This window comes from Biomphalaria glabrata, chromosome 2 (assembly GCF_947242115.1).
Source record: "Biomphalaria glabrata chromosome 2, xgBioGlab47.1, whole genome shotgun sequence".
Classification (NCBI taxonomy): Eukaryota; Metazoa; Mollusca; class Gastropoda; family Planorbidae; genus Biomphalaria; species Biomphalaria glabrata.
This window is the reverse complement of record NC_074712.1, coordinates 34,250,535-34,275,371: the sequence shown is the minus strand read 5'-3', so window position 1 is coordinate 34,275,371 and position 24,837 is coordinate 34,250,535. Positions and strand designations below refer to the sequence as shown.

Here is a 24,837-nt window from a genome sequence, read left to right as displayed (position 1 = left end):
TCGATCAATCGTATACAATAACCATCGCATTGTATTGACCTATATGTTCAGACTTGACCATCTGCTGCTGCCCCCAGACCGTTGACACCCACGTCATATTCTCAACGACAATAACTCATTTGTCACTTGTACCGTTCAGGTCAGCGTGCCATACAAACCACAAACTGACTCAATGTATACTTTACATTAGCCCATAAACAACATAACTGACACCATTTGTGCTTTTCAGTAGCAAGTTTATTTTTTTTAAACTATTTCTTTTTTATTTTTGTAAAAAAATGGTATAAAATATACATGTGGACAGATTGGTTGCGTCTTGTATCTTTCTTTGGTGGACGAATACCACAAATTAGATATGACGTCTCTAGATGTAACATTTCAATGACTATAAAACATATCAACTCTATGGCCGATATGCTATTTAAGAACCTGAAAGGAAAACAATCACAAGATATAGAAAAAAAAATTGTTAACAGTAAATGTCCATAAAGTTCTTTAGAACTACTTTCTAGTAATCAATGTAGCTCCATAATCTCGCCTGCGTGGAAAATTCCATACTTGCATGCGTTATAAACATACGCAATACATATTTCAGTTTTAGTGTCAATGTCAGTAAACAAAAGGAAGTTGAAAACAGTATCAGCACCACACGTGAGGTGTGAAGAAATCTTACAGATCTGACTGATGACAGTGTGTGGGATGTAATAAAACTGTCCTATAAAAACGAATCATATTTCCCTCTTGTGACGTCATAAATGGTGGCATTCTCGAGATATCTTTGTCTTAACGCATACAAACACATTGGACAGAAAATAAAAGACGTGTTAACTTTCAAAGCAAATATTTCACTAACATTAGAAAGCACTCGACATAATTCTCACTCACATGTGCAGCTTCCACAAGCTAGGGGGGGGGGAAGCAGGAGTTCGAATCCGGGGCCCATAGAGACGCTAGTCCAGAGCGCATGCCACACAATCGGACAACCTTTATGGTTTCAATTTGAAATAGCGATGAATAAAAAAAAATACTCGTGTTGTTCTTAGGTCATGTTGACAAATTATAAACATGATTTTATTTACAAATATATTCAAATTTAGAACCCCAAAATGAAATAAAAAAACACACATGTACAAAACATTAGTATTGAACTATTTAGGGTAACCGCAACAATACAGACACATATCGCTTGAATGAAAACGCTTGAACTGCATAGCTTTCAAGTCACGATTGTTTACATTTAATATTGTAATTTCTTTTTTAACAAACTTTTTCCGTGTTACTATATATTTTTTTATAAACTTAAACTAGATTAAGTTATCACTATTGATACATCAAAATTCTAAATAGAAAGTTATGTTAGAGAGAAACTTTAAATTTGGTCAACGATGGATGTTTTTATAGCATGGACAAAATTTAAATTCTTGCGGTGAATGTTTAGTTTTCAGAGTTCGTCTTACACTAAACAAAAAGTAAACACAATTTGATAGAATAAGTTCGAGAATGTCAAATTGATCAACAAACTATAAAATGATCAACACTCCATCCCAAAAACAAAAAGTTTTCTCATGACATTAAATACAAACACATAGAACCGGAGTCAAGTAGTTTCACACTCTACTCGTAGTTGGCACTGTTTTCAAAGTTTGAATGGATTGCAAAACAAAATGAGTTTGTTTTTTTAAGGAACCACAGCACTCCTAGTGGCTGTTACAGTCAAGAAGTGTTAACGCCAAGATGTGAGATGTTTGCACCTGTCAAGAAGTGTTAACGCCAAGATGTGAGATGTTTGCACCTGTCAAGAAGTGTTAACGCCAAGATGTGAGATGTTTGCACCTGAAGCATGATAAGAAGGTTGGTCGGGCGCCCAGGGATTCTGTTCTCGGCTTGTCCTCACACAAACACGGGCACTGGTTCTCTAGAGGCCATTCTCGCAAGCTGTTGTGTCAGGCTGTTGCTTCCCTTTACGTGTTGACGCTCTGTGTCCTCCGTTTGGCGAGCTTTCCTTTCTTCTTGTTGTCTGTAGAAGACGGCATTGACTCTCTCCTCCTTCGTACTGCCGGGCTCAGCTCGTAGCGCACCTTTGACTGCTTCAGGATCTCCTTGAAGATGCCCACGATGTTGACATTGTCTTTGGCGGAGGCCTCCACATAGCCATTGCCCCAGTCCAGGCAGACCAGGCTCTCGGCAGTCTCGGGCAGGATGGCCCTGCGGGACTCCCCGATATCAGTCTTGTTGGCCACAATGACGATAGGAACGTCGTTGTCGGGTCTTTCATCCAGAATCTGTTGTCTGAGGTTGGAGATTTCCTGCCGGAAAATAAAAACAATATCAACACACACAATACTATATGTAAGATTCTATATCATAGTATGCACAAGAGCCGAACCTTTTGTTAGCTCAATTATAAAGCTGCTCTTAAGATTTATTTCAAGGATAAGTCTATTGGTGCTGTCTCACTGTACATTTTTCCCCTCAGTGCAAGACACAACAGAATGAGTCTAAACATGTTCTGAAAAATAAACTAGCGCGACAGGCCCATGTGGAGTGCCTCCAAAGAATGATGGCTCTGTCATTAACAGCTGCTTACTTTTTCAAGAGGTCTACACTGACATCTGGCCTAAGAATACCCATTTCGACTACAAATTGTATTAAGTATGAACATCTTTCTGACCTGGAAACCACTGGTAGTTACAGGACTTCTGTCTAACCCTCCACCCCTTATACCTTCATTAAGAGAATGAAGAAGTAGCTGATGCACCCCAACTCCCATCATTTGAAGTTGCACTTTTTTTTATCACCAATGTCTGTAATGCATGTGTTTTTATCAACTGTTTATTCCTATTAATCTTAGAGCTATTTACTAGAATACATTTCTTCATTGTGCAAGCATACTAAGTGAAAGGACGCGAACTAGTTTGGACGTAATGTACCACCAAGTCCAGTGTTTTCCAGTATTCAATAATATAACGTCTATCGAGGCGTATCGCCTAGCGAGGCTTATCGTCAAGCGAGGCTCCTTACCTGGAATGAGGCCTCGTCATCCACCGAGTACACCAGAACAAAGGCGTCGCCTGTGTCGATGGCTAGCTTTCTCATGGCAGGGAACGAATGAGAGCCAGCCGTGTCCAGAATGTCGAGCGTCAGGTGGACTCCGTTCATGTCATACTCTCCCCTATGGAGCTCCTCAATGGTTGCCCTGGAGATGAAAATAAACAATGCTATACATTAGACGTGTTAGTGTAAGTCCTTAGTTTTAGTCATTAACTCTATCAGTAGTCTGATTTCGACTTACAGAAATTTTTTTATTGTGTTTTAGAATTTTAATTTGATAAAGACAATAGAAAAGAATGATGTGGCTAACCCGACGTCCAGATTATTTCAACAAATATACAACTCGTTTCCATGGGTTGGTTGGTTAGAACGAATATAAGAATAAAATCGTCCGTGACGAGTTCAATGTCTTCAATTTGAAAGCGCAGACGTTTGTAGACGTTACCAGTTCACCCCGAGAATTTGCTATCATTGTAAATTAATAAGTGGATTTTTTCCTTTATTTGTTAAGAAATAGATAAGTATATTAATAATAGTTTTTGTTTGTTTTTTTGGATAGAAAAAGTTTGTATTGCTTAGTTGTAAATGTTTTCTTTTTCTTTTTATCAAGTGGTAAACAAAACACAATTTATAATCTTGAAGTCAACATTTATGATTAGAAATGAGTACAACAATATCAGTTCATACTAGCAGTGTACTAAACTTGTGTACTTTCTCTACACAAACATCTTGTTGACATATGTCTAGTTGTTGACAGTCTAAGAGTTCACAAACAAACTTAGTCATATTGTGTGTGTGTGTGTGTTTAAAGACTAAATCAGGTCAAAAACTCATGACATTATGTAAGAAAGTCGGTTTGAGAAACACAAATGACATAAAGATGACAATAAAAGAAGAAAGAAAGAGCCTTCGGCAATGTCTGGTAGAGAAGAAGTTCAATTATATTCTCACATGTGTTCTTGTGTAGTAACTCTCCAGAGAAAACCAAATAGACAAAATGTCATACAAATTAAAAGTTTTAAGTTTTCTCAGTTTTTTTACTTTGTTTTTTTTTTAAGATTTAGCGTTTGAAATAAATCTTATTGCTCCGACATGCCTTTAGGTGTTTCAACAGACATCAGAAGACAAATCATTTCTGAATCTGTTGCCTCGTGGCCTATTCACAGGCTGCTCAGGTTGTTACACGTAGGCAACGCTCTTTCATAACCATGTTATAAGTAGGCAGCATAGTTCTAGAACTAGGCAACGCTATTGAAGAAGCATATTGCATGTAGTATACACAGCTAGATAATAGCCACTACTACTGTTCCCATGTCTGCCAATGTGAGACTCTCTGACAGTCGGCACATGTTTAGGATGTAACTCCTACTTGCATATGTATATGATCTGTATGAGCTGGTCGCAGGTGTATCAGACACATACACAAACTCACTGACAGTTTGCGGAAGTCGTTAAAACCTTAATAACATTTCTTCACGTTGTTCATGTATGCCTGCAGCAGCTGCCACCCTTAGGCCTAGACAGAAGAGGTGGGTGGAGTCATTTTATTTTCTAACACAACGACTTAACGTTTCACACCACGCTAACTCGAAACTGCGACATGCAACAAAAAGAGAAAGAAATATAAACAAAAAAAGATTACAAAGAGAGTTTGTGTTACACAAACTCAGAGGCGGCCCCCGTCGAAGTCGGATCCCTGTCGGATCTGCATATTCGCAAATAATATTCAAGAGGTGATTTAATTTTGATGTAAAATGTTTTACACGTTTCGGATGTTCCTTCAGAGTTGAAGATAATTACTTCCTAGTCCAAACCTCCCGCAGGACGACGGGGGATGGGAGCGGGCAGGGTTTGAACCCTGGGCCATCCATAAATCTGAACGACAGTCCAGCGCGCAAACCGCACGACCAGGCAGCCATCCGATGGTCAAAAGTAATAATGTTTCAAAGATTCATTTGCCGTAAATTTAAATTTAAATTTAATAAAAAAATAGTAGATTAGTTTTAGTATATTAAAACATTACAATATTGATCAAAACGTTTGGAAATGAAAATCTACACTTTTTTTTTACACTTTAAGTTTAGAAATTGAAATTCTACATCTTAATCTAGTCTATTTTAGTCTAAACTAGATCTAGAAATTCTAGATCTAGACTCTAAAATAATTTTAATTAGAATATAAATCCAGATCTAGATATACTGTAATAAAAATCTAAATCTAGATCTAGTTTAAAAAATCTAGATTAGATCTAAATCAAGATATCATTCCTTTTTTAAACGCGAGTCACATAACGAGGCTTAATAAACATTACTATACCGAGTTCTTTTTTCATTTCATTTGAAGAATTAATTCCATATAACGTCAGAGGGAAAAAAAAACACTACGTCACACGGCCTAGCTAGACTAAAAATCGCCTTCATCTATAAGAGCCATTTATCGAGTTTTCATAGACTTTGGTGCACCGAGTGCGTTCTTGAAGCATTTCATTTAAAGAATTCATTCCATATGACGTCAAAGGAAAAAAAACACTACGTCACACGGCCTAGCTAGAATAAAAATCGCCTTCATCATTACGAGCCTTTTATCGAGTGTTTATAGACATTGGTGCACCGAGTGCGTTCTTTTAGCATTTCATTTAAATAATTCATTCCATATGACGTCAAAGGAAAAAAAAAACACTACGTCACTAGGCCTAGCTAGACTAAAAATCACCTTTATCAACACGAACCATTTCTCGAGTGTTCATAGACATTGGTGCACCGAGTGCGTTCTTTTAGCATTTCATTTAAAGAATTCATTCCATGTGACGTCAAAGGAAAAAAAACACTACGTCACACGGCTTAGTTAGACTAAAATATGTCTTCATTAATACAAGCAATTTTTTCGAGGGTTAATAGACATTGGTGCACCGAGTGCGTTCTTTTAACATTACATTTAAAGAGTCCATTCATATGACGTCAAAGAAAAAAAAATTCCATTACCTCACAATAGGCTAGTACCGGCACCATAAAAAAAAATGTCTTTATTTACACGAGATATTTAACGAGGGTTCATAGACATTGGTGCACTGAGTTCTAATAGATATTATTTAAAAAGGATCAAAGCCACATTGTTTTTGCGTTTTGTCTGTCAGTCGGTCTGTCCGTTATCTTGATATAAAAAAAAACAACTAAAAGTTATTAAAAATTGATTAACCTTTATTTTACGTTTCAAAACATCGCAATAATTTTTAGGTATGAACACAATTGAAAAGTTTATATAATAGATTGTTCCGGATGTTTGTATAAATAGTAAAAGAAAAAGAGAATTTCAGATAAATGTAATACCGTTAATTAAATTTTTTGGATGGTCTCGTATAAAAATTAGATGTACTACAGCCAAGTGGAGAGATTTTCATACCTTACTTTGGTGTTTGGATTCTGTTTTCCTTAAAAATCGGAACATAATATTAACGATAATTAGATTTTTTAATGTTTTAGGTAGAAAGTTAAATGTACTGTAAGAGAGTAGTGAGTTAAAATATTTTTCATAAAAATCCGTAAAAACATTATTTCGTAAATGAGAAGATTATTTGTTTATTAATTAGAAGAGGGAGTTCAAACAATTATTTGGCGTTAGTAGATTTTTAAATAAATTCGGAAATTTCTGGCGACGACTTGTAAGAAACAAAATCCGGAACTTTCTTTATCGATTACAAAACTTCTATGTTATGTTTTACAAGAAAATTAAATGTCTAAAAAGTAATCAATTCTAGTAAATTACCTTTTTTAAAAGCCTTATGCGATTTCAAACAATCATTATTCATAATTCATGTTTTATAAAACAATATCCGGAACATTTTTACACTTAATGAAATATAAGTCAGTATAGAGATTATGATTTAGCATTAATATGTTATTTACATAAAAAACGGAACAACATATTATTGATAATGTGTTTTTGCAACGTTTAAGCATGGAAATTGAATGTAATATAAGTTAGAAGAGCAAACAAACATTTGTTGGCGTTGATTAGTTTTGCACAAAAAAATCCGGAACAATCAATTTTAGATACTTAAAACTATTGAGATGTTATGGGAGGAACATTAAAGGGTAAATCAGATTTTCAATAGCTTTTAGAGTTCTAGTTTTTTAAATCTAATCGTGACGGACAGACCGACCAACAGACAAAACGCACAAAAATAAGCTTCTTTTATTCGGATGGGGGCACTAAACAAAAAATAAATAAAATCTGATTTTTAAAAAAAGTTTAAGGAATTGGTTTAGCACCTGATCATGTTGCGACGTTACGCTACTGCACGAAAATCGCTGCATAAAAAGTCCATTTAAAAAAATGTGCGTGATATTTACATACAAAGTGCATTATTAGCCTTTATAAACAAACAGAAATGTTTTCTTTTAATTTTAGCAGCTAGTTGACCAGAAAAAACGTCTTTAACTATTATTTGTATTTGTTGTAAACATTTCCTGTACATTTTAAAAATATATTTGACTTAGTGATACTGAAAATACACAATTAATTTTATAAATTAAACGGTTTGCTTTTAGAAAACCAAAAGTAGCCGTTGCACCTAAACTTTTCAAGCCGGATTTAATGATGAAATAATATTTTTCATATCTCTTCTAGTTTTCGAGATCTGAGTGTGACAGACGGACAGACGGACATTTTGCACAAACCTAATAGCGGCTTTTTCCCCTTACGGGGGCCGCTAAAAAGATTCAAAAAGAGAAAGGTGGGAAATATAATTTCCGTGACCTTTGAACTTTGAAATCGATTACACATTCATTTTTCTGATTGATGCATTAGACAAAAATTTGAAGACACAGTCATACGAAACAAAACCAAATTTAAAGCAGACGACCCATTGGACAGACCTGTTTATTTTCCAAAAGTTTTAGGACACAAACAAAAAGATTTGAACCTGATTGACCGCTACACTTGGCCATAACTTACTTGTATTCCGTCACAAACTGATCGTATAAGAACTGAGAGATGATGGCAGTCTTGCCAACCTGGGCCGCCCCCATCACCACGAGTCTGACAAAAATAGAATGTGTCGTAGTTGTTAAACAAAGTGATTTATTCAAAACAAATTGAACATCAAGAAAACAAATTGAACATCAAGAAAACAAATTGAACATCAAGAAAACAAATTGAACATCAAGAAAACAAATTGAACATCAAGAAAACAAATTGAACATCAAGAAAACAAATTGAACATCAAGAAAACAAATTGAACATCAAGAAAACAAAATGAACATCAAGAAAACAAAATGAACATCAAGAAAACAAATTGAACATCAAGAAAACAAAATGAACATCAAGAAAACAAAATGAACATCAAGAAAACAAAATGAACATCAAGAAAACAAAATGAACATCAAGAAAACAAATTGAACATCAAGAAAACAAAATGAACATCAAGAAAACAAAATGAACATCAAGAAAACAAAATGAACATCAAGAAAACAAATTGAACATCAAGAAAACAAAATGAACATCAAGAAAACAAATTGAACATCAAGAAAACAAATTGAACATCAAGAAAACAAAATGAACATCAAGAAAACAAAATGAACATCAAGAAAACAAAATGAACATCAAGAAAACAAAATGAACATCAAGAAAACAAATTGAACATCAAGAAAACAAATTGAACATCAAGAAAACAAAATGAACATCAAGAAAACAAAATGAACATCAAGAAAACAAAATGAACATCAAGAAAACAAATTGAACATCAAGAAAACAAATTGAACATCAAGAAAACAAATTGAACATCAAGAAAACAAATTGAACATCAAGAAAACAAATTGAACATCAAGAAAACAAAATGAACATCAAGAAAACAAATTGAACATCAAGAAAACAAAATGAACATCAAGAAAACAAATTGAACATCAAGAAAACAAATTGAACATCAAGAAAACAAATTGAACATCAAGAAAACAAATTGAACATCAAGAAAACAAAATGAACATCAAGAAAACAAAATGAACATCAAGAAAACAAATTGAACATCAAGAAAACAAAATGAACATCAAGAAAACAAATTGAACATCAAGAAAACAAATTGAACATCAAGAAAACAAAATGAACATCAAGAAAACAAAATGAACATCAAGAAAACAAAATGAACATCAAGAAAACAAATTGAACATCAAGAAAACAAAATGAACATCAAGAAAACAAAATGAACATCAAGAAAACAAAATGAACATCAAGAAAACAAAATGAACATCAAGAAAACAAATTGAACATCAAGAAAACAAATTGAACATCAAGAAAACAAATTGAACATCAAGAAAACAAATTGAACATCAAGAAAACAAATTGAACATCAAGAAAACAAATTGAACATCAAGAAAACAAAATGAACATCAAGAAAACAAAATGAGAGTTAAAGAAATGCTGTAGCTAAGAGAGATGACATGAATAGTTCAAAACGTTGTCTGGTAGTCTAGTCTACTCTAGTTTCTGACACACACACACACAGTCTTTCTTAACATTGTATTCAATATATAATATGTCACAGCATTTGAGTATTGTTTTCAAGTTGTTCTTTTTGCCATGTCAATTGCCTTCTTTATTCTAGTTCTATAAGATGAATCAAAATTGTGATCACGTGATCTCCATGTTCTTATGTCTGACATTGAAAAAAAAAAAAAGATCCACGTACTTTGCGTACCTATGGTTTAATCTAATTCATGCTAATAAAAGATGTATTCTCTACAAGGCCTGACTAAACTAACAAGCAGAACTTTACCTGAAGTGACTAGACTAACAGGCAGAACTTTACCTGAAGTGACTAGACTAACAGGCAGAGGTAGATATGAACTTTACCTGAAGTGACTAGACTAACAGGCAGAGGTAGATATGAACTTTACCTGAAGTGACTATACTAACAGGCAGAGGTAGATATGAACTTTACCTGAAGTGACTAGACTAACAGGCAGAGGTAGAAATGAACTTTACCTGAAGTGACTAGACTAACAGGCAGAGGTAGAAATGAACTTTACCTGAAGTGACTAGACTAACAGGCAGAGGTAGATATGAACTTTACCTGAAGTGACTAGACTAACAGGCAGAGGTAGAAATGAACTTTACCTGAAGTGACTAGACTAACAGGCAGAGGTAGAAATGAACTTTACCTGAAGTGAGATTTGGAAATGTTGGAGACAGAAAGTTGGTTTTTATTTGGGCTGGAGGTCATGGTAACTCTGGGCAGAGCTGAAACAAAACAAAGTTTGAAATGATTCATTAGATAGTTATTGATTTGATGACAAAAACTGGTATTTGTTAAGTTTGAACAGAAATAAACACTGCAATCAAATTCCATCATCACCGTGGGGAGGTCAAAGAAAAAAAAAACTAACAACAACGAAAACTTCAAATACAAGTTCAGGGGCGTAGTGAGCAAAACGTGCGACAGGGGCAAGGTATATTATTGGTGCCCCCCCCCCCCATTTCCCATAAACATCACAGAGAAATATAGGCTGCGTGGGGCACCGTGCCCCCCTCACTACTCCTCTGTATAAGTATGAATGCCCATGAGTGGCATAGAGATGACTAGATCTAGTAGCTACTTAATGCTCCAGGAGGAGTGACCAAGTATTAGCTAGCTGTTCAAACCTTCACACAGAGCACTAAAATCGAAGCCTCAAGTGGAACTACCAAAATGTATACGCCGATGCTAGTGTCTTCTGGTGGTGGTGGCTGTGAGAGCACATGATTAACATCAACAACTTTCCCTTCCTTGTTCTCTCGAAGGACAAAGAAACAAGCATGCAGATGTACTGACCGACCAGACATAAGATAAACATAAACATCAAGTATGCAATCAAGCCAGCAAAGAGAAAGACAGAGAGACAGATAGCAAGGTAGAAAACATATATGAAGCTTGAAATAAGAAAGACCAAAAGTTTTTTTTTTATTTCAATCAAGCACTAATCCAATTTTATTTTGTCACTTAATGAAAAACAAATTATAAACGAACCGTAGTCTTATTTTTCTCTATCAGAAAAAAAAAGTCTCAAGAAACAATATTGATAGTCAATGCCAGAAATGACCTTGAAGCCTAACAACGAAGTTTCGGGAGATAACAAAGATTATTAGTTGAGGCTTTGAGACAAGATTTAATGAAATCTAAAAATAGCCAGGAACAGTCGAAACAATCCGAATTCAATGAGCGCATTTTTTTTTTCTTAAATCTCATTAAAAGCTTGGAATCAATTCCTAGTTGAAAATCAAAAGATTTTTTTCAAGTCCTTATAAGGTAACACGGAGAGCGTATTGGAAGTCTGACTCCAGGAGTTCACACTAAAAACTTTGACTCCACTAAGACTCCAGGAGTCCACATGAAAAACTTGGACTCCACTAAGACTCCGGGAATCCACAAGAGAAACTTGGACTCCACTTAAACTCGTGGAGTTTTCAATTCAAATTTTTATAGAAAATCTTATCATCAACCTACGAATAGAAACTATTTCTTAAACTCAAACTGTAAATTATTATTTTTACTCTTGATTTGGTCCGTACAGCATCAGGACTAAAGTATTTCCTAACTCTCACATTTCTTTCTGTTCAGGCCTTCAATATGAATGCACACAATGAGTTAAACATCTGTGTGGTCATTGCTCAATCTACTGCGTCACTAGAAGCCCAATACGCAATCAAGACATAAGCCTTTCTGCTGTCCATAAATTGATTTTGTTTGTTTGTGGGTTTGTCATTAATATCTCGTCACTCATAACAATGAATGTTCTTTTGTCACGTGTTCGTCGTAGATTGTTTATGAAATACTGTTTTAAAAATAGTTTCTCTATAAATAGTCGGATATATTTAGAACTAATCCTTTTCTTTGGAAACAAATATCTGTTTACTTCTCACATACCATGTGGATATAAAACAATGATTTTTAAATATGATATTAATTAATTTAATTAATTTTTTTTAGGTTTCCTTAATTTGATTATACTTAATATTTTGATGGCGACAGATTCAAATATGAATAAGTAAAAAGAACATCTTTTTATTCTGTTTCCTTGACAAGGTAAAAGCGTCATTTCATTATAACAACTAGAAACTATTTCGACTTTCTGTAACACTATTTCACTTCAATGAAATTTAGTCCCTTCAATTAGGACTAGGTAATTGGGTCACAAATATAGGTTTAAGCCAAATTGATAAATACTTTTTTCAGTAATTGAAATAAACGACTATTTAATGCGCTTTTGTTACGTGTATAAAAAACATCCTATAGTCAATGGGGGCCTGTGTCGAAATATGCTCTGACATTATCAAACAATTTGGCTCATAAATTACTGTATGACGAATATTCTGTCTGATGTATATTGGCTAATACCTATCGTCCGAATTTTAATTGGCGGTGGCCTCACCGGCCCAACGGGTGCCTGTCCATTGCGCTTCTTGTCTGTAACAACTTACAATGGGAAAAGGATTCGGTAATTGACGTGCGTCCAAGATTTGAATCCTCGCGTGTGTTGCGCGTGCTTTGTATTGACTCTAGGTCGCTCCTTGTATTGTCACCAAGACAACAAACATTTCACTAAGAAAACATTTGACTGTCAAGACTGGAATATGATTGAACAAGGGGAGATAGCCGTCTGCAATCATAAAAGGGAAGCTACCCAATAGCAATTTATAGTCCACGGGACGTCGAAATGTCCCGGATGTGATACTCGAGAACGGCATCTGCTTTCACTCACCCTAATCTTCAATTAAGGAGAGCTTCACTGAGGAGCGGCCATCGATGTAGAAATGTGGGTCTGGAATTTAGAGGATTTGTGTGGCAGAATATGTGTGTGTGTGTGTGTTGGAGGCGATAGTGGTCTTTAGAAATAAAATCACGTAGAGTTTTTGTTAAGCGCCCCTTCTTGCCAAATCTCTAACCGGAAGACGAATTACTTTGACCAGTTTGTACTGCGGTACTGTTAAAAAGAACTTGATCTATTACATGGCCAAGTGGCTCTCAAATTGTTGAGAATAAATTCCCGCTTGGACATTTTTTGATGGACAGTCACTGTCATTAATGCCATTGGGAGCAGAGGTATGTATTTGAGTAAAGAGAGTAGATGGTTAAATGGTCAGAGACACAGATTGATCATATATGGTGTTATTTTTAGATTGTTGTTAAGATAAGATAATTTTTATTGGTCCAATCAAATGGAAATCTGTTCCTTATCTGATTCTTGGTTCTTTATTCCTCTCTTCTCTCTCTTTACCTCTCTCTTTTTGTCTCTATTATTCTATAGCGTTCTTTTTCTCTTTCTTTTTCACTCCCTCTTTCGTGTCTTTCTCTCAACCCTTGACTTTCTCTTCCCTTCTCCCACACCTATCACACTCAAACTCTACTCGTCCTCTCTCTCCCTTCCTCTGTTTCCCTCTACCTCCCTTTCTGTCTCAATCTCTACTTCCCTCTCTGTCCCTCTCCCTCTTTCCTGCCTCTCTCTATCATTCTCTCTTTCCTCCTATCTCTCTACCTCTCTATCTCCCTCCCCCTCTCTCTCGGAAAATTAATTTCTAAATGCGATACAAAGTCAAGAAACAGATACCTCATTCTGTTTATTACATTAGAATTGTGAATTTCTGAGGTGAAGAATCAGTGTCGTCACACTCAACAATTGTTTTACTTAGCAGAAGTGAGTCTTGCTCCAAGGAATTTATTCTATGCTCGTGTCACTAGGACCTCCTTGGTTTTCTATCAGTTCCCAGTCTAACCAAATATAGTCCAGTCACAAGAAGGAAAGGAGCTGGGGTGGAGGCAGTACAGACAAGAAGAAAAAAAAAAGGGGGGGGTATTAAGAACTAAAGTGCCGCCATGAATATCTGATCAGAGACTAGCCACTCACCATCTGGTGTTTCCACTCTAGGCCGGACCCGAGGTTGGACGATTGGGTCTTTGATTGCTGTTGACATTTCACTTGTTCAGTCCAGTCCGCGGGCCGATGACTTGTTAGTGGTATCGCTCGTCGTGCACAACAATCAAACGCATACCATTGCGGTCACGTGATTGCTAGGTCTAGATTAGTTTCTCGTGGCTCGGAGAACTAAGTTAGACTGACTTTGTTTTGTTGCATAGGTTTCAGATGTCCCTTCCGATTATTGCATCCAAGCCCAAACACCCCGCAGGAAGGGGGCAGGGCTGGAACCTAGGACCATCGAAATGATATTCCACAGCGCATATTACCAGATCTGGCCGCCAACATCTGGCACAAACTTTTTCTGTGCAGGTTGGATATATTAATATGCAATGTAAACAAAAACAAAATGGCGCATCATTCTGTACACCTGGTAGCGATACGTGGTCATCAATAGAAGTCAATATCTGCTGGATACTGAAGAGATGAAGACAAGCCTATCTCTGAAAGTGTGTTGTCAAGTCATCAGTGTAGGTCACACAACTACATCAAGTACAACAAGTACAACACTTTACAATGTTTTTGTTGTTCTCAGTTACCTCATAATGATACTACAATGACCTCTAGAGACATGCACCCTTCAACCGCTTCATGATCTCTAGAGACATGCACCCCTCAACCGCGTCATGACCTCTAGAGACATGCACCCCTCAACCGCTTCATGATCTCTAGAGACATGCACCCCTCAACCGCTTCATGATCTCTAGAGACATGCACCCCTCAACCGCTTCATGATCTCTAGAGACATGCACCCCTCAACCGCTTCATGATCTCTAGAGACATGCACCCCTCAACCGCTTCATGACCTCTAGAGATATGCACCCCTCAACCGCTTCATGATCTCTAGAGACATGCACCCCTCAACCGCTTCATGATCTCTAGAGACATGCACCCCTCAACCGCTTCATGATCTCTAGAGACATGCACCCCTCAACCGCTTCATGATCTCTAGAGACATGCACCCCTCAACCGCTTCATGATCTCTAGAGACATGCACCCCTCAACCGCTTCATGATCTCTAGAGACATGCACCCCTCAACCGCTTCATGATCTCTAGAGACATGCACCCCTCAACCGCTTCATGACCTCTAGAGACATGCACCCCTCAACCGCTTCATGAGCTCTAGAGACATGCACCCCTCAACCGCTTCATGAGCTCTAGAGACATGCACCCCTCAACCGCTTCATGAGCTCTAGAGACATGCACCCCTCAACCGCTTCATGAGCTCTAGAGACATGCACCCCTCAACCGCTTCATGAGCTCTAGAGACATGCACCCCTCAACCGCTTCATGACCTCTAGAGACATGCACCCCTCAACCGCTTCATGACCTCTAGAGACATGCACCCCTCAACCGCTTCATGAGCTCTAGAGACATGCACCCCTCAACCGCTTCATGAGCTCGACATGGATTTAGGGTTAGGAATATATAACAGGCCTCGGCCTACATAACAGGTCTCAGCCTACATAACAGGCCTCAGCCTACATAACAGGCCTCGGCCTACATAACAGGCCTCAGCCTACATAACAGGCCTCGGCCTACATAACAGGTCTCAGCCTACATAACAGGCCTCGGCCTACATAAAAGGTCTCGTTATGACGCTTTAGTTTGTATTAAGGTAAATGCTATTCAAAATTCCACTAGTTCTATTCGAAACTCGAATATTCTACGCTTCATGTCAACAAATTAGAAACATCTAAACTGATGTTGTCTACCCACTATGTCAACAAATTAGAGATTGGAGATTTTGTTATCATCCTATTCATTATCTTCTACGACGAAATTTATAATAAAAATAATATACAAAAAAAAAAACCCATCGCATACAGTAAGAAGATCAATAACTAATTACTGTTATATAGACGATGGTGAATAGAATCAAGTCTGACCTGAGTCTAGTCAGCAACTGGATGTTGTTCAGATCTACATGTTTTTGATCAAACTAGCAAACATGGTTCATGGCTATTTTTTTTAATGCTGTATTTTAGTGGGTTTTTTTTTCTTCATTTTTCTTATCAGTCGTCTATTGTAGTCCACGGAAATGTTTTTCATTGATACACTCACCCCCCCCCCCACACACACACCAGGGGGCCCCTCCTCCAATAAAAAAAGAGCATTCATATGTATCAGTGTATATTGATCTGTCTAGCTAGTTTAAAAGCTTTGGGTGTGCGTGTGTGTGAGAGAGTTGGAGAGAGAGAGAGAGAGAGAGAGAGGGAGAGAGCGAGAGAAAGAAAGAGAGAGATATTAAAAAAAGATGAAAAAAGAAAATGTTGCCTGTCAATTAAATTATTATTTCCCGCAGTGAAAACATAGTCTCGTGTTTCCTGTCAGACTTGTTGAAGTGCACGTGATATGGGTTAGAGACCTGGAAGTCGCTGGACGTCTGAATGGACTGTTGCTGGGCAGCACTCAGCATTAGCGTGACCATATGGACAGTGGGTGGGGAAGTAAACGTTGATTGGACTAAATGTTACTTTGGACTAAATTTTATTTTGGACTAAATGTTACTTTGAATAACTTGAGCTAAATTTGGTTCATATTTGTTTGGAATGGATGATATAAAAAATTTTCCCACGTTAAAGTGTGTGTGTGTGTGTGTGCATACTGAGAGGGACAGGAACAAAGTGTGTGTGTGTGTGTGTCTGTACATATACATCTCAGAACAGAACTACGCTATCTATATTGAATGCAGGTCTTCAATGGCGCGGGGAGATTGTAACTGAAGATAGGATCCTATTGCACCACGCTCTGGCCAAAGACAAATCTTCGGTTCCCAGCTGATCCACGGGGACATCTATTGTAACCATGGTAACTGAATGAAAGTTATCTAATGTTTATCCTGGGTGGGGAGACTTTTGGATGTTGACATTATCTTCGATGAATTCATTGCATTCTAGTCGAAACTGAGTGTCAAGACCTGCATAGTACATAGTCAAACAGAAGATCAAATGCGTTGATCATGTTACATAGTCAAACAGAAGATCAAATGTGTTGATCATGTGATATAGTCAAACAGAAGATCAAATGTGTTGATCATGTTACATAGTCAAACAGAAGATCAAATGTGTTGATCATGTTACATAGTCAAACAGAAGATCAAATGTGTTGATCATGTTATATAGTCAAACAGAAGATCAAATGTGTTGATCATGTTATATAGTCAAACAGAAGATCAAATGTGTTGATCATGTTATATAGTCAAACAGAAGATCAAATGTGTTGATCATGTTATATAGTCAAACAGAAGATCAAATGCTTTGATCATGTTATATAGTCAAACAGAAGATCAAATGTGTTGATCATGTTATATAGTCAAACAGAAGATCAAATGTGTTGATCATGTTATATAGTCAAACAGAAGATCAAATGTGTTGATCATGTTATATAGTCAAACAGAAGATCAAATGTGTTGATCATGTTATATAGTCAAACAGAAGATCAAATGTGTTGATCATGTTATATAGTCAAACAGAAGATCAAATGTGTTGATCATGTTATATAGTCAAACAGAAGATCAAATGTGTTGATCATGTTATATAGTCAAACAGAAGATCAGGCGAATGTTAAAGAAGTGCCTGGAAGCATTAAGGTGCTCAGAACGAGGCACCTTGTGATGGTAATTATAAACCTGTCCACGAATCTGACCACTGCTAGGTCCGCTGCTTTGTCCTCGACTCAGTCCACGGCTACTTCTACTGCTCTATATACCACTCTGTCCAAAGCTATGTCCACTTTTCTGTCCACGGCTTTAACAAGAGAAACTGTTGGAACGTCATCAGCACAACTCGCACGCGATAAGCTACACACACACACATTATATTTTACTCACCTTTTCGGTTACACTCGCACACATATACAGTGTGAAACACACGCGCTGGCGAGTGCTGACACGCTCTCAGAATGATTGATGTTAATGTCTGTAAGCAGAGCCCAGGGGACACAAGTCAGCCCTAAAGTTCCGAAGAAGGAAAAACATCTGAAGAGTTTCTACGTAGATTCCAAAGCAAGATAGTAGGGGGAAGGGGAGGCTTCAAGCAAATCTTTTAATGCAACAGCTTCCACAGACTCTAATGACATAATCGAGGTCAAAGACAGAAATACTGGAAACAAGTGGAGGCCACTTACTATTGGTCTGGGTGGGGAAGATGGTGTTAAATCTGTTATTATTTAACAGTTTAGCAATTTAACATCCAGTTCGCAGAATAGTGTAGAAAGTCCCAAATCCTTTTTTGAGAGATGTGTTTTTTTTTTATTAATTTTTTTTTTCGAGATTGATTACACATGGTATTAGGACAGCATCACAATGTGTTTGAGAGAATTCATTCTATGTCCCTGTAAGGATTCAAATACAGAACTAGTAGTTCGACTTCCACGCACTTGAGCTGTAGATCACTTGACCGCTTGACAACTGGATCCCTAGATTACTTGACCACTAGATTACTTGACCACTAGGTCACTATACTACTTGACCACTAGATCACTATACCACTTGACTAATAGATCTCTAGACCACTTGACCCCTAGTTCACTATACCACTTGACTAATAGATCTCTAGACCATTTGACCCCTAGTTCACTATACCACTTGTTCACTTGAACACTAGATCTTTTGACCACTTAACCACTAAATCACTATTAACCAGAATTGTAATATATAATGATACTTTTTGTCTGTTCCACTTCAGCCTATGACGCAATGGAAGACTGTATTACATCACTTCTCCAACTACAACAGAAACGTATTCACATAGAGCTTAACAAAACTTGACTATGTATCAACTCTGCCTGATAAGACTACACAGTTTGAATTTCCTTCGACAGTCAATAAAGTTTGTTAATGTGTGCTAGTTTTGTTTTGTAACATTGGTAATAGTTATTTTCTTTGAGAAACTGTCTGAGAGCCAATTTACTATTGACTTCTTTCGAGTACATTGTTTCCTCATCAGTATTTTAATAACACAGTTTTATTAGAAACCCTCATTTTATAAATGGACATTTTGAGAACTACTAGTTCTGCTACTCTTTAAAGACCCCTGTAGGAAAATATTCTTCTAAATTGTATATTTTTTTTAGAAAAAAAAAAAGCTGCATGTCACGTGACTAAGTTTCCTATCAAGTTGTCGGGCTCAACAGACAACCACAAGATAATCCCACGGATCGATAGAGATAACACGACCAGGTCGTTTGAGTGTTAATGCACAGATTTACCGTAGTGATAACTGGGGCTAAGGGGCAGAACAGATGGTCCTCAGCACTCGGGGGGGGGGGGGGCTCTCAGCTCAATAGAAAATACTAGCACAGGAACTAGAGAGTATCATTGAATTCTAATAATATCAGAGTTCAATTGATAAATAAACAGATGATTAGGCAGAGTTGAGGAAGTGTGCGAGGAGGACGGGTCAGGCTAGTACACGTCCTAGACTCTTCAACATCAACTACTCACACTTTGTTAAGGACCAAAATCTAATACGCTCCATGTCCACTGACTCGACTCTATCATGGCAAATTAATCATGAAAATCATCATCACATGGTTACATAGACAGTTTGTGTGGAAACACAAACACAAAATCGGCCCCCGAAGTAGTCCCCTCAGGCAGATAAAAATAGCCGGTTTCAATTCAATATTTTCAGAAAGAATATCAGAATGAAATTTTATCAAAGGCAAATGACAGAGAAGAATGGAGAAAGAAGGTTGACAAGTCTTGTGTACTTCAACGGTCCAGCAGACCAAGGGATAGAAAGTGAAGGTCAAGTTAGATGTGAACCTGACCTAACTGATGTCATATAATGATTATATATATATAAAAAAAGCAAAAATTTGTTTTTTGTGTAAATGTAGTAGTTAGTATGACAGTACTTACTTAAATTAATAATACTTTTATGAAAATTTTTGTTTTACAAAAAATCTTAAACCGTTTGCATAAATGTGTTAAATTTATGGTGAATGGTTATCTCCCCTACTATAAAGCTTCCCGTGTTTGTTAATATTAATAGTGAATAGTTGTAAAAATGGAGTATATTTATGAAAAAAAATGCTTGCATAGTTGATTTTAAAATTAGAAATTTAGAATCAAAATTTAAAATTAAAATTTTTCGCTTTCAGAACTTTAAAAGGTCTAAAATTTCATGATGTCAGATTTTCAAAATCTTTTTTAGTTTACGAGATCTAAACGGGACGGACGGACGGACGGAGAGACAGACCACACAAAACTAATAGCATCTATTCCGCTTTCGGGGGCCGCTTAAAAAAAAAACACATAATATATATGTCCGTGATTTCAACACACATTAGCCAGACCTTGGTACGCCGAGCCCAAGGATTTCCCAATACAAGCTGATGCATAAATGATGTGCCTACATTACACAACCAAATGCATAAAAAAAAACAACAGGAAACATTGGAACTTTATAACGTAGAGGCAACAGTGTACACAATCACGTTTCAGACTGCTCGATTATTCTGATTACTCGTTCATTATCTTATAATAAGAACGTGTCTAGTATCTCACACTGATAACAATACATTGTGCCCCTGAATTTTATGTAAATGTTTTTGAAAAATATTTAAGTCCATTACTAGACCATTACAAATACTATGCAGTCTAGGATTAAAATGAAAGAAAAAAAAATAGCTTTAAATTACGAAAAACAAATAAACAATGGAATAAGACAATAAAATAATCATTGTATAAATTTGAAAATATTTTTTTAAAGGAAAAGATTATAAGATTATGAAGAAGAAAAAAAGGAACAATCATTTAAAATAGAAAACCAGAGATTCTAGAGGATAGAGAGATGTCACTAGAGGGGAGGGTATTGATGTTTATTAAGCCCAACTTTATATATAAATTTGATTATAGAAAAAAAGACTACAATATATATAACATCTCGAAATAAATTGTTTGGTTTAGCTGTTTTGGGTGTTCTTTCAGAATTTGAAGATAAGACCAAACCTCCCACAGGACGGACAGGCTTCAAACACGAGACCATTGAGAAGATAGTCCAAAGCGCATTCTACACGACTAGCGTGTCAGATGTCCAAGGTTTTGCTAGACTTATACAGAAACATAGGATAGGTAGAATAGAAAAGAACATTAAAAATGATAGACAGACAGACAGACAGTTAGATATATATATATATATATATATATATATATATATATATATATATAGATAGATAGATAGATAGATAGATACATAGATAGATGGATAGATCTATGCAAACAAAAAAACAACAACATTAGATCTACTTTCAAAGCTTACCTGTCTACTATAAGTAAAGATCAAATGAAATGTGAGCCCTAAACTATTGATCTTTCAACGACTTCCGTTCACAGTTGTCAAATGTTCACTACAGGAATGTATTAGCAAATGAACACTGTACTTGTATCAAGCATCTCACCATCTGCTGACTCGTATTGTTTTGATTGTAGATCTCGCTGCTACACTGAATGAACGTTTTTATGTCAGTCTGAAAGGATGTGTGTCTGTCTGCCACGTTTGAAGAGTCAAGGAATAGCAACACCAGAAAGTCCTGAATGGTCAGAAGTGTCGGCCGGTGCATACACTGTAGAGAAATTAATCGTAAGTGCAATTTGAGTATGCGCGCTGGATTTGAATCTGCTTCTGGTGACATTGATATTTATACATAGTATGTCTACTACGGGAGCAGACGAGAGAGAGAGGGGGGAGGGCGGGAAGTATGGAACAGAGGCCGGTGGATTGTGCGCGCGCGGAGTGAGCAGACGTCAGACGCGAGTCAAAGCGAGAATCTTGCAGCGTCTCATTATGATGTCATCAATCTCCGCTATGACTTTTTGTTTATAGGTCAATGCGAGTTGAAAAGAGGTTAGAGTTAGGTTCTACAATATAAAGAGAGAAAAGAGGTTAGAGTTAGGTTCTACAATATAAAGAGAGAAAAGAGGTTAGAGTTAGGTTCTACAATATAAAGAGAGAAAAGAGGTTAGAGTTAGGTTCTACAATATAAAGAGAGAAAAGAGGTTAGAGTTAGGTTCTACAATATAAAGAGAGAAAAGAGGTTAGAGTTAGGTTCTACAATATAAAGAGAGAAAACCGACAGACATAGAGAGAGAGAGAGAGAAAAGAGGTTAGAGTTAGGTTCTACAATATAAAGAGAGAAAACCGACAGACATAGAGAGAGAGAGAGAGAAAAGAGAAGGAGAGAGAGAGTGTAAAAAGGAGTAATTAGAGAGACATCGAAATGTCCAGGAAGTTGGACGGAAGTAACATTCGCTGTCAGAAGTGTTTCTGCTAGATCTAGTCGACATTCGGTTTCTGCTTCGTCTACCAGATGTTTGCTGCTTGGCTGTAGGCAGCAGTCGATCTAACAATTACGATGTTCTGTATGTAGTACCACTGAAGATGTTATATGCTGTCAGTCTTGTCTATAGTGGCATCAAATTTTAACTACTATAGTTCTAGGCACTTATTTGTTTGAATATTAAAAAAAACAACAACATGTTTGTAAAATGTTTTACATGTTTCGGATGTGCCTTCAGAGTTGAAGATAATTTACTTACTAGTCCAAACCTCCCGCAGGACGACGGGGGATGACAGCGGGCAGGGTATGAACCCGGGACCATCGACAAGTCCAAACGACAGTCCATCGCGCATACCGCACGACCAGACACTCATATATCACAAGAACCAGTTTAATGTATAACTTTCCATTCGACACTTAAACAGATGAACACCAATTTCTATTTCATGTTTTGTTTTGGGGGAAATGAATTTTACACCCCCCCCCCTGTCTGTTATTTCTCGCTTAATGGCGCCCCTGTCTGTTACCTCTTGCTAAATGAAGCTCTTGCCTGTGACCTCTCGCTAAATGACGCCCCTGTTTGTTAAATCTCGCTAAATGACGCCCCTGTCTGTTGCCTCTCGCTATGTGACGCCCCTGTCTTGTATTAAGCCTTGAGATACTTGTGAATACGAATTGAGTTTATTGGAGTGTACAGAAAGATTCCAAAATTTTATTCCAAAGTTTCTGTCAATTCAAATTCTGCTTAGGTCGCTAAGGGTGATTGTAGCTACAGCACTAGATACCGAACCCAATACAAATCAATAGCTTCATGATAACAGTCTTACTCTTGTTAACTGAAGTCAATATGAGTCTCTTGATCTAAAAAAAAATCATTTGGCTTTGTTTTTAAGGTATAACAGAACCTAATAGTACATTTGTTTGAGAGTGTCAAAACTAAACACACTTCTTATTCAGGTGTCATTTTAAAGTAACGGCCAAAGGGACTTTAAGGAGCTTATGAGTTAAATCAGAATTGAAACAGTCGTGGAGCATCAAATGAGTTGTCTGGACTAGCCTTGAGAACTTATGACACTAAACAGACAAATCTTTTCTTTAATTAAGATAATTAGAAAAACATCGAAGAAAACACTTCTGACTTTGTGTGTCATCTTACAGCATCTCTGATATGACTTGGTTTGAGCTTACTGTCAACAAGTGTAGCAGCAATAGCATTAGAATGGATTGTTGGATAGCAGTGTTTCTCAAACTGAATAGGTGTTCCACGAACTACTGTACTATGTAACTAGTGGACAGCCAAGTGAAAGAATCTCTCTTACAAATAAGCAAAAGGTTCCGCTAAATATTTAGAATGTGCGAAATGTTCAGTTAAGAACAATGTTTGGGAAACATTGTTTAAAGAGACGCCGCCTTGTAGAAATCCCAACTCCAAGATTCGCCACTGACCAACACATCCTCGCACACTTGTCAGGTGGGTTTACAGATGTATCTAGGCCCTAGGGTATGACAGCGGGCTCCCCATGGATGTAAGGACCATACCCTAACAAATCAGGTTCGACTCCAACAGAGTCCCAAGCCTGCGTCCCATCACTGGGGAAGAAAAGAACAACAGAGCGACTGCCAACCAGCAAAAACAAATAGAGCAACGACATCAACATAGCGCGTCCTTAGGAACTAGCGCACAAACAATTATGGTGCATAAAAGAAAACATCAAGCAAAAAGGAACTCAAGATGCGCACGACCTCCCCCCCCCCCCAATCCAGGTCACCTTGGTATGTTGCACCTACAGCTGGCCCGAGATAAAAATTTTATCTTGTCAAGGTCGTCCCATTTGCTTTATTCAAGGCGCCAATTGTTTGTCGTTGTCATTAATTAGCCAGTGGCATTGTTCTTATACAAACATGTTTACTCAATTTTATTTTTTTATATTAACTAATTTATATTTTTCATTAATTTTGTTGACGTTCTGAGCTTAAAAGCCAGCTGGCATTAAGCGCTTTAATTTGTCAATAATCTCCATAACAGCCCAGACGTCTGAACAACAACAAATCTTGGTTATAAAAAAAAACAAAAAATTATTTTAATTTGTTGTTATTTGAAAAAAAAACAAACAAGATAAGCAGACGTCTAGAGAAGCTGGAATCGATACTGAACTTTGTTTCATCCACCTTGCACACCAGGCGAGGAGAACAATCAACAAAACTATTTTTTTTATATATTGAAGAAAGATGTGCTTTTAAATTTAAATTCAACTAAAGACTATATTCGATTACAATTTAAAAACAACTTTTTGGTGTCCCCGATTCCAAGGTCTAGAATATCTCGGAAGTGTTGGTCGTCTATGTATTTAAAAAAGGTTTACGATTAGTTTTTGTTTCTTTTTTTTTTAGCGTTGGAAATTTTTTTTTTTCAATGCTTCTGTTGTAGAACAAATTAATTTTAATATTTAGTAGTGTTCATTTCACGTCGTAGAGGCCTGTGACGTGGGAACGAGCTATTGGCCTAAACTGCCCACAGGTTCTGACGTTGTAGTTCAGTGTTCAGGCCTTCTGTGACTA

At 36.8% G+C, this 24,837-nt stretch overlaps 1 protein-coding gene across 1 annotated transcript; it reads right to left on the bottom strand.

Annotated features, from left to right (window-relative positions):
* Window positions 1-240: 240 nt before the first annotated feature.
* LOC106069736 (GTP-binding protein Rhes-like) lies at window positions 241-21,658 on the bottom strand. The gene is made up of 5 exons (XM_056020176.1): window positions 21,261-21,658; window positions 10,203-10,281; window positions 8,005-8,088; window positions 3,022-3,196; window positions 241-2,306 (listed from the first exon to the last, which is right to left on the bottom strand). The coding sequence occupies exons 2-5, from the start codon at window positions 10,262-10,264 to the stop codon at window positions 1,962-1,964; spliced, it is 666 nt and encodes a 221-aa protein (XP_055876151.1). The 5' UTR covers window positions 10,265-10,281; window positions 21,261-21,658; the 3' UTR covers window positions 241-1,961.
* Window positions 21,659-24,837: the final 3,179 nt, after the last annotated feature.

Coding starts and splice junctions, on each gene's coding strand:
- LOC106069736 (XM_056020176.1), bottom strand. CDS start 10,264: ATGACCTCCAGCCCAAATAAAAACCAACTTTCTGTCTCCAACATTTCC. Junction 8,089..10,202: donor ATTTCCAAATCTCACTTCAG/GTAAAGTTCATT, acceptor TATTTTTGTCAG/ACTCGTGGTGATGGGGGCGG. Junction 3,197..8,004: donor CAGTTTGTGACGGAATACAA/GTAAGTTATGGC, acceptor TTTCATCTCCAG/GGCAACCATTGAGGAGCTCC.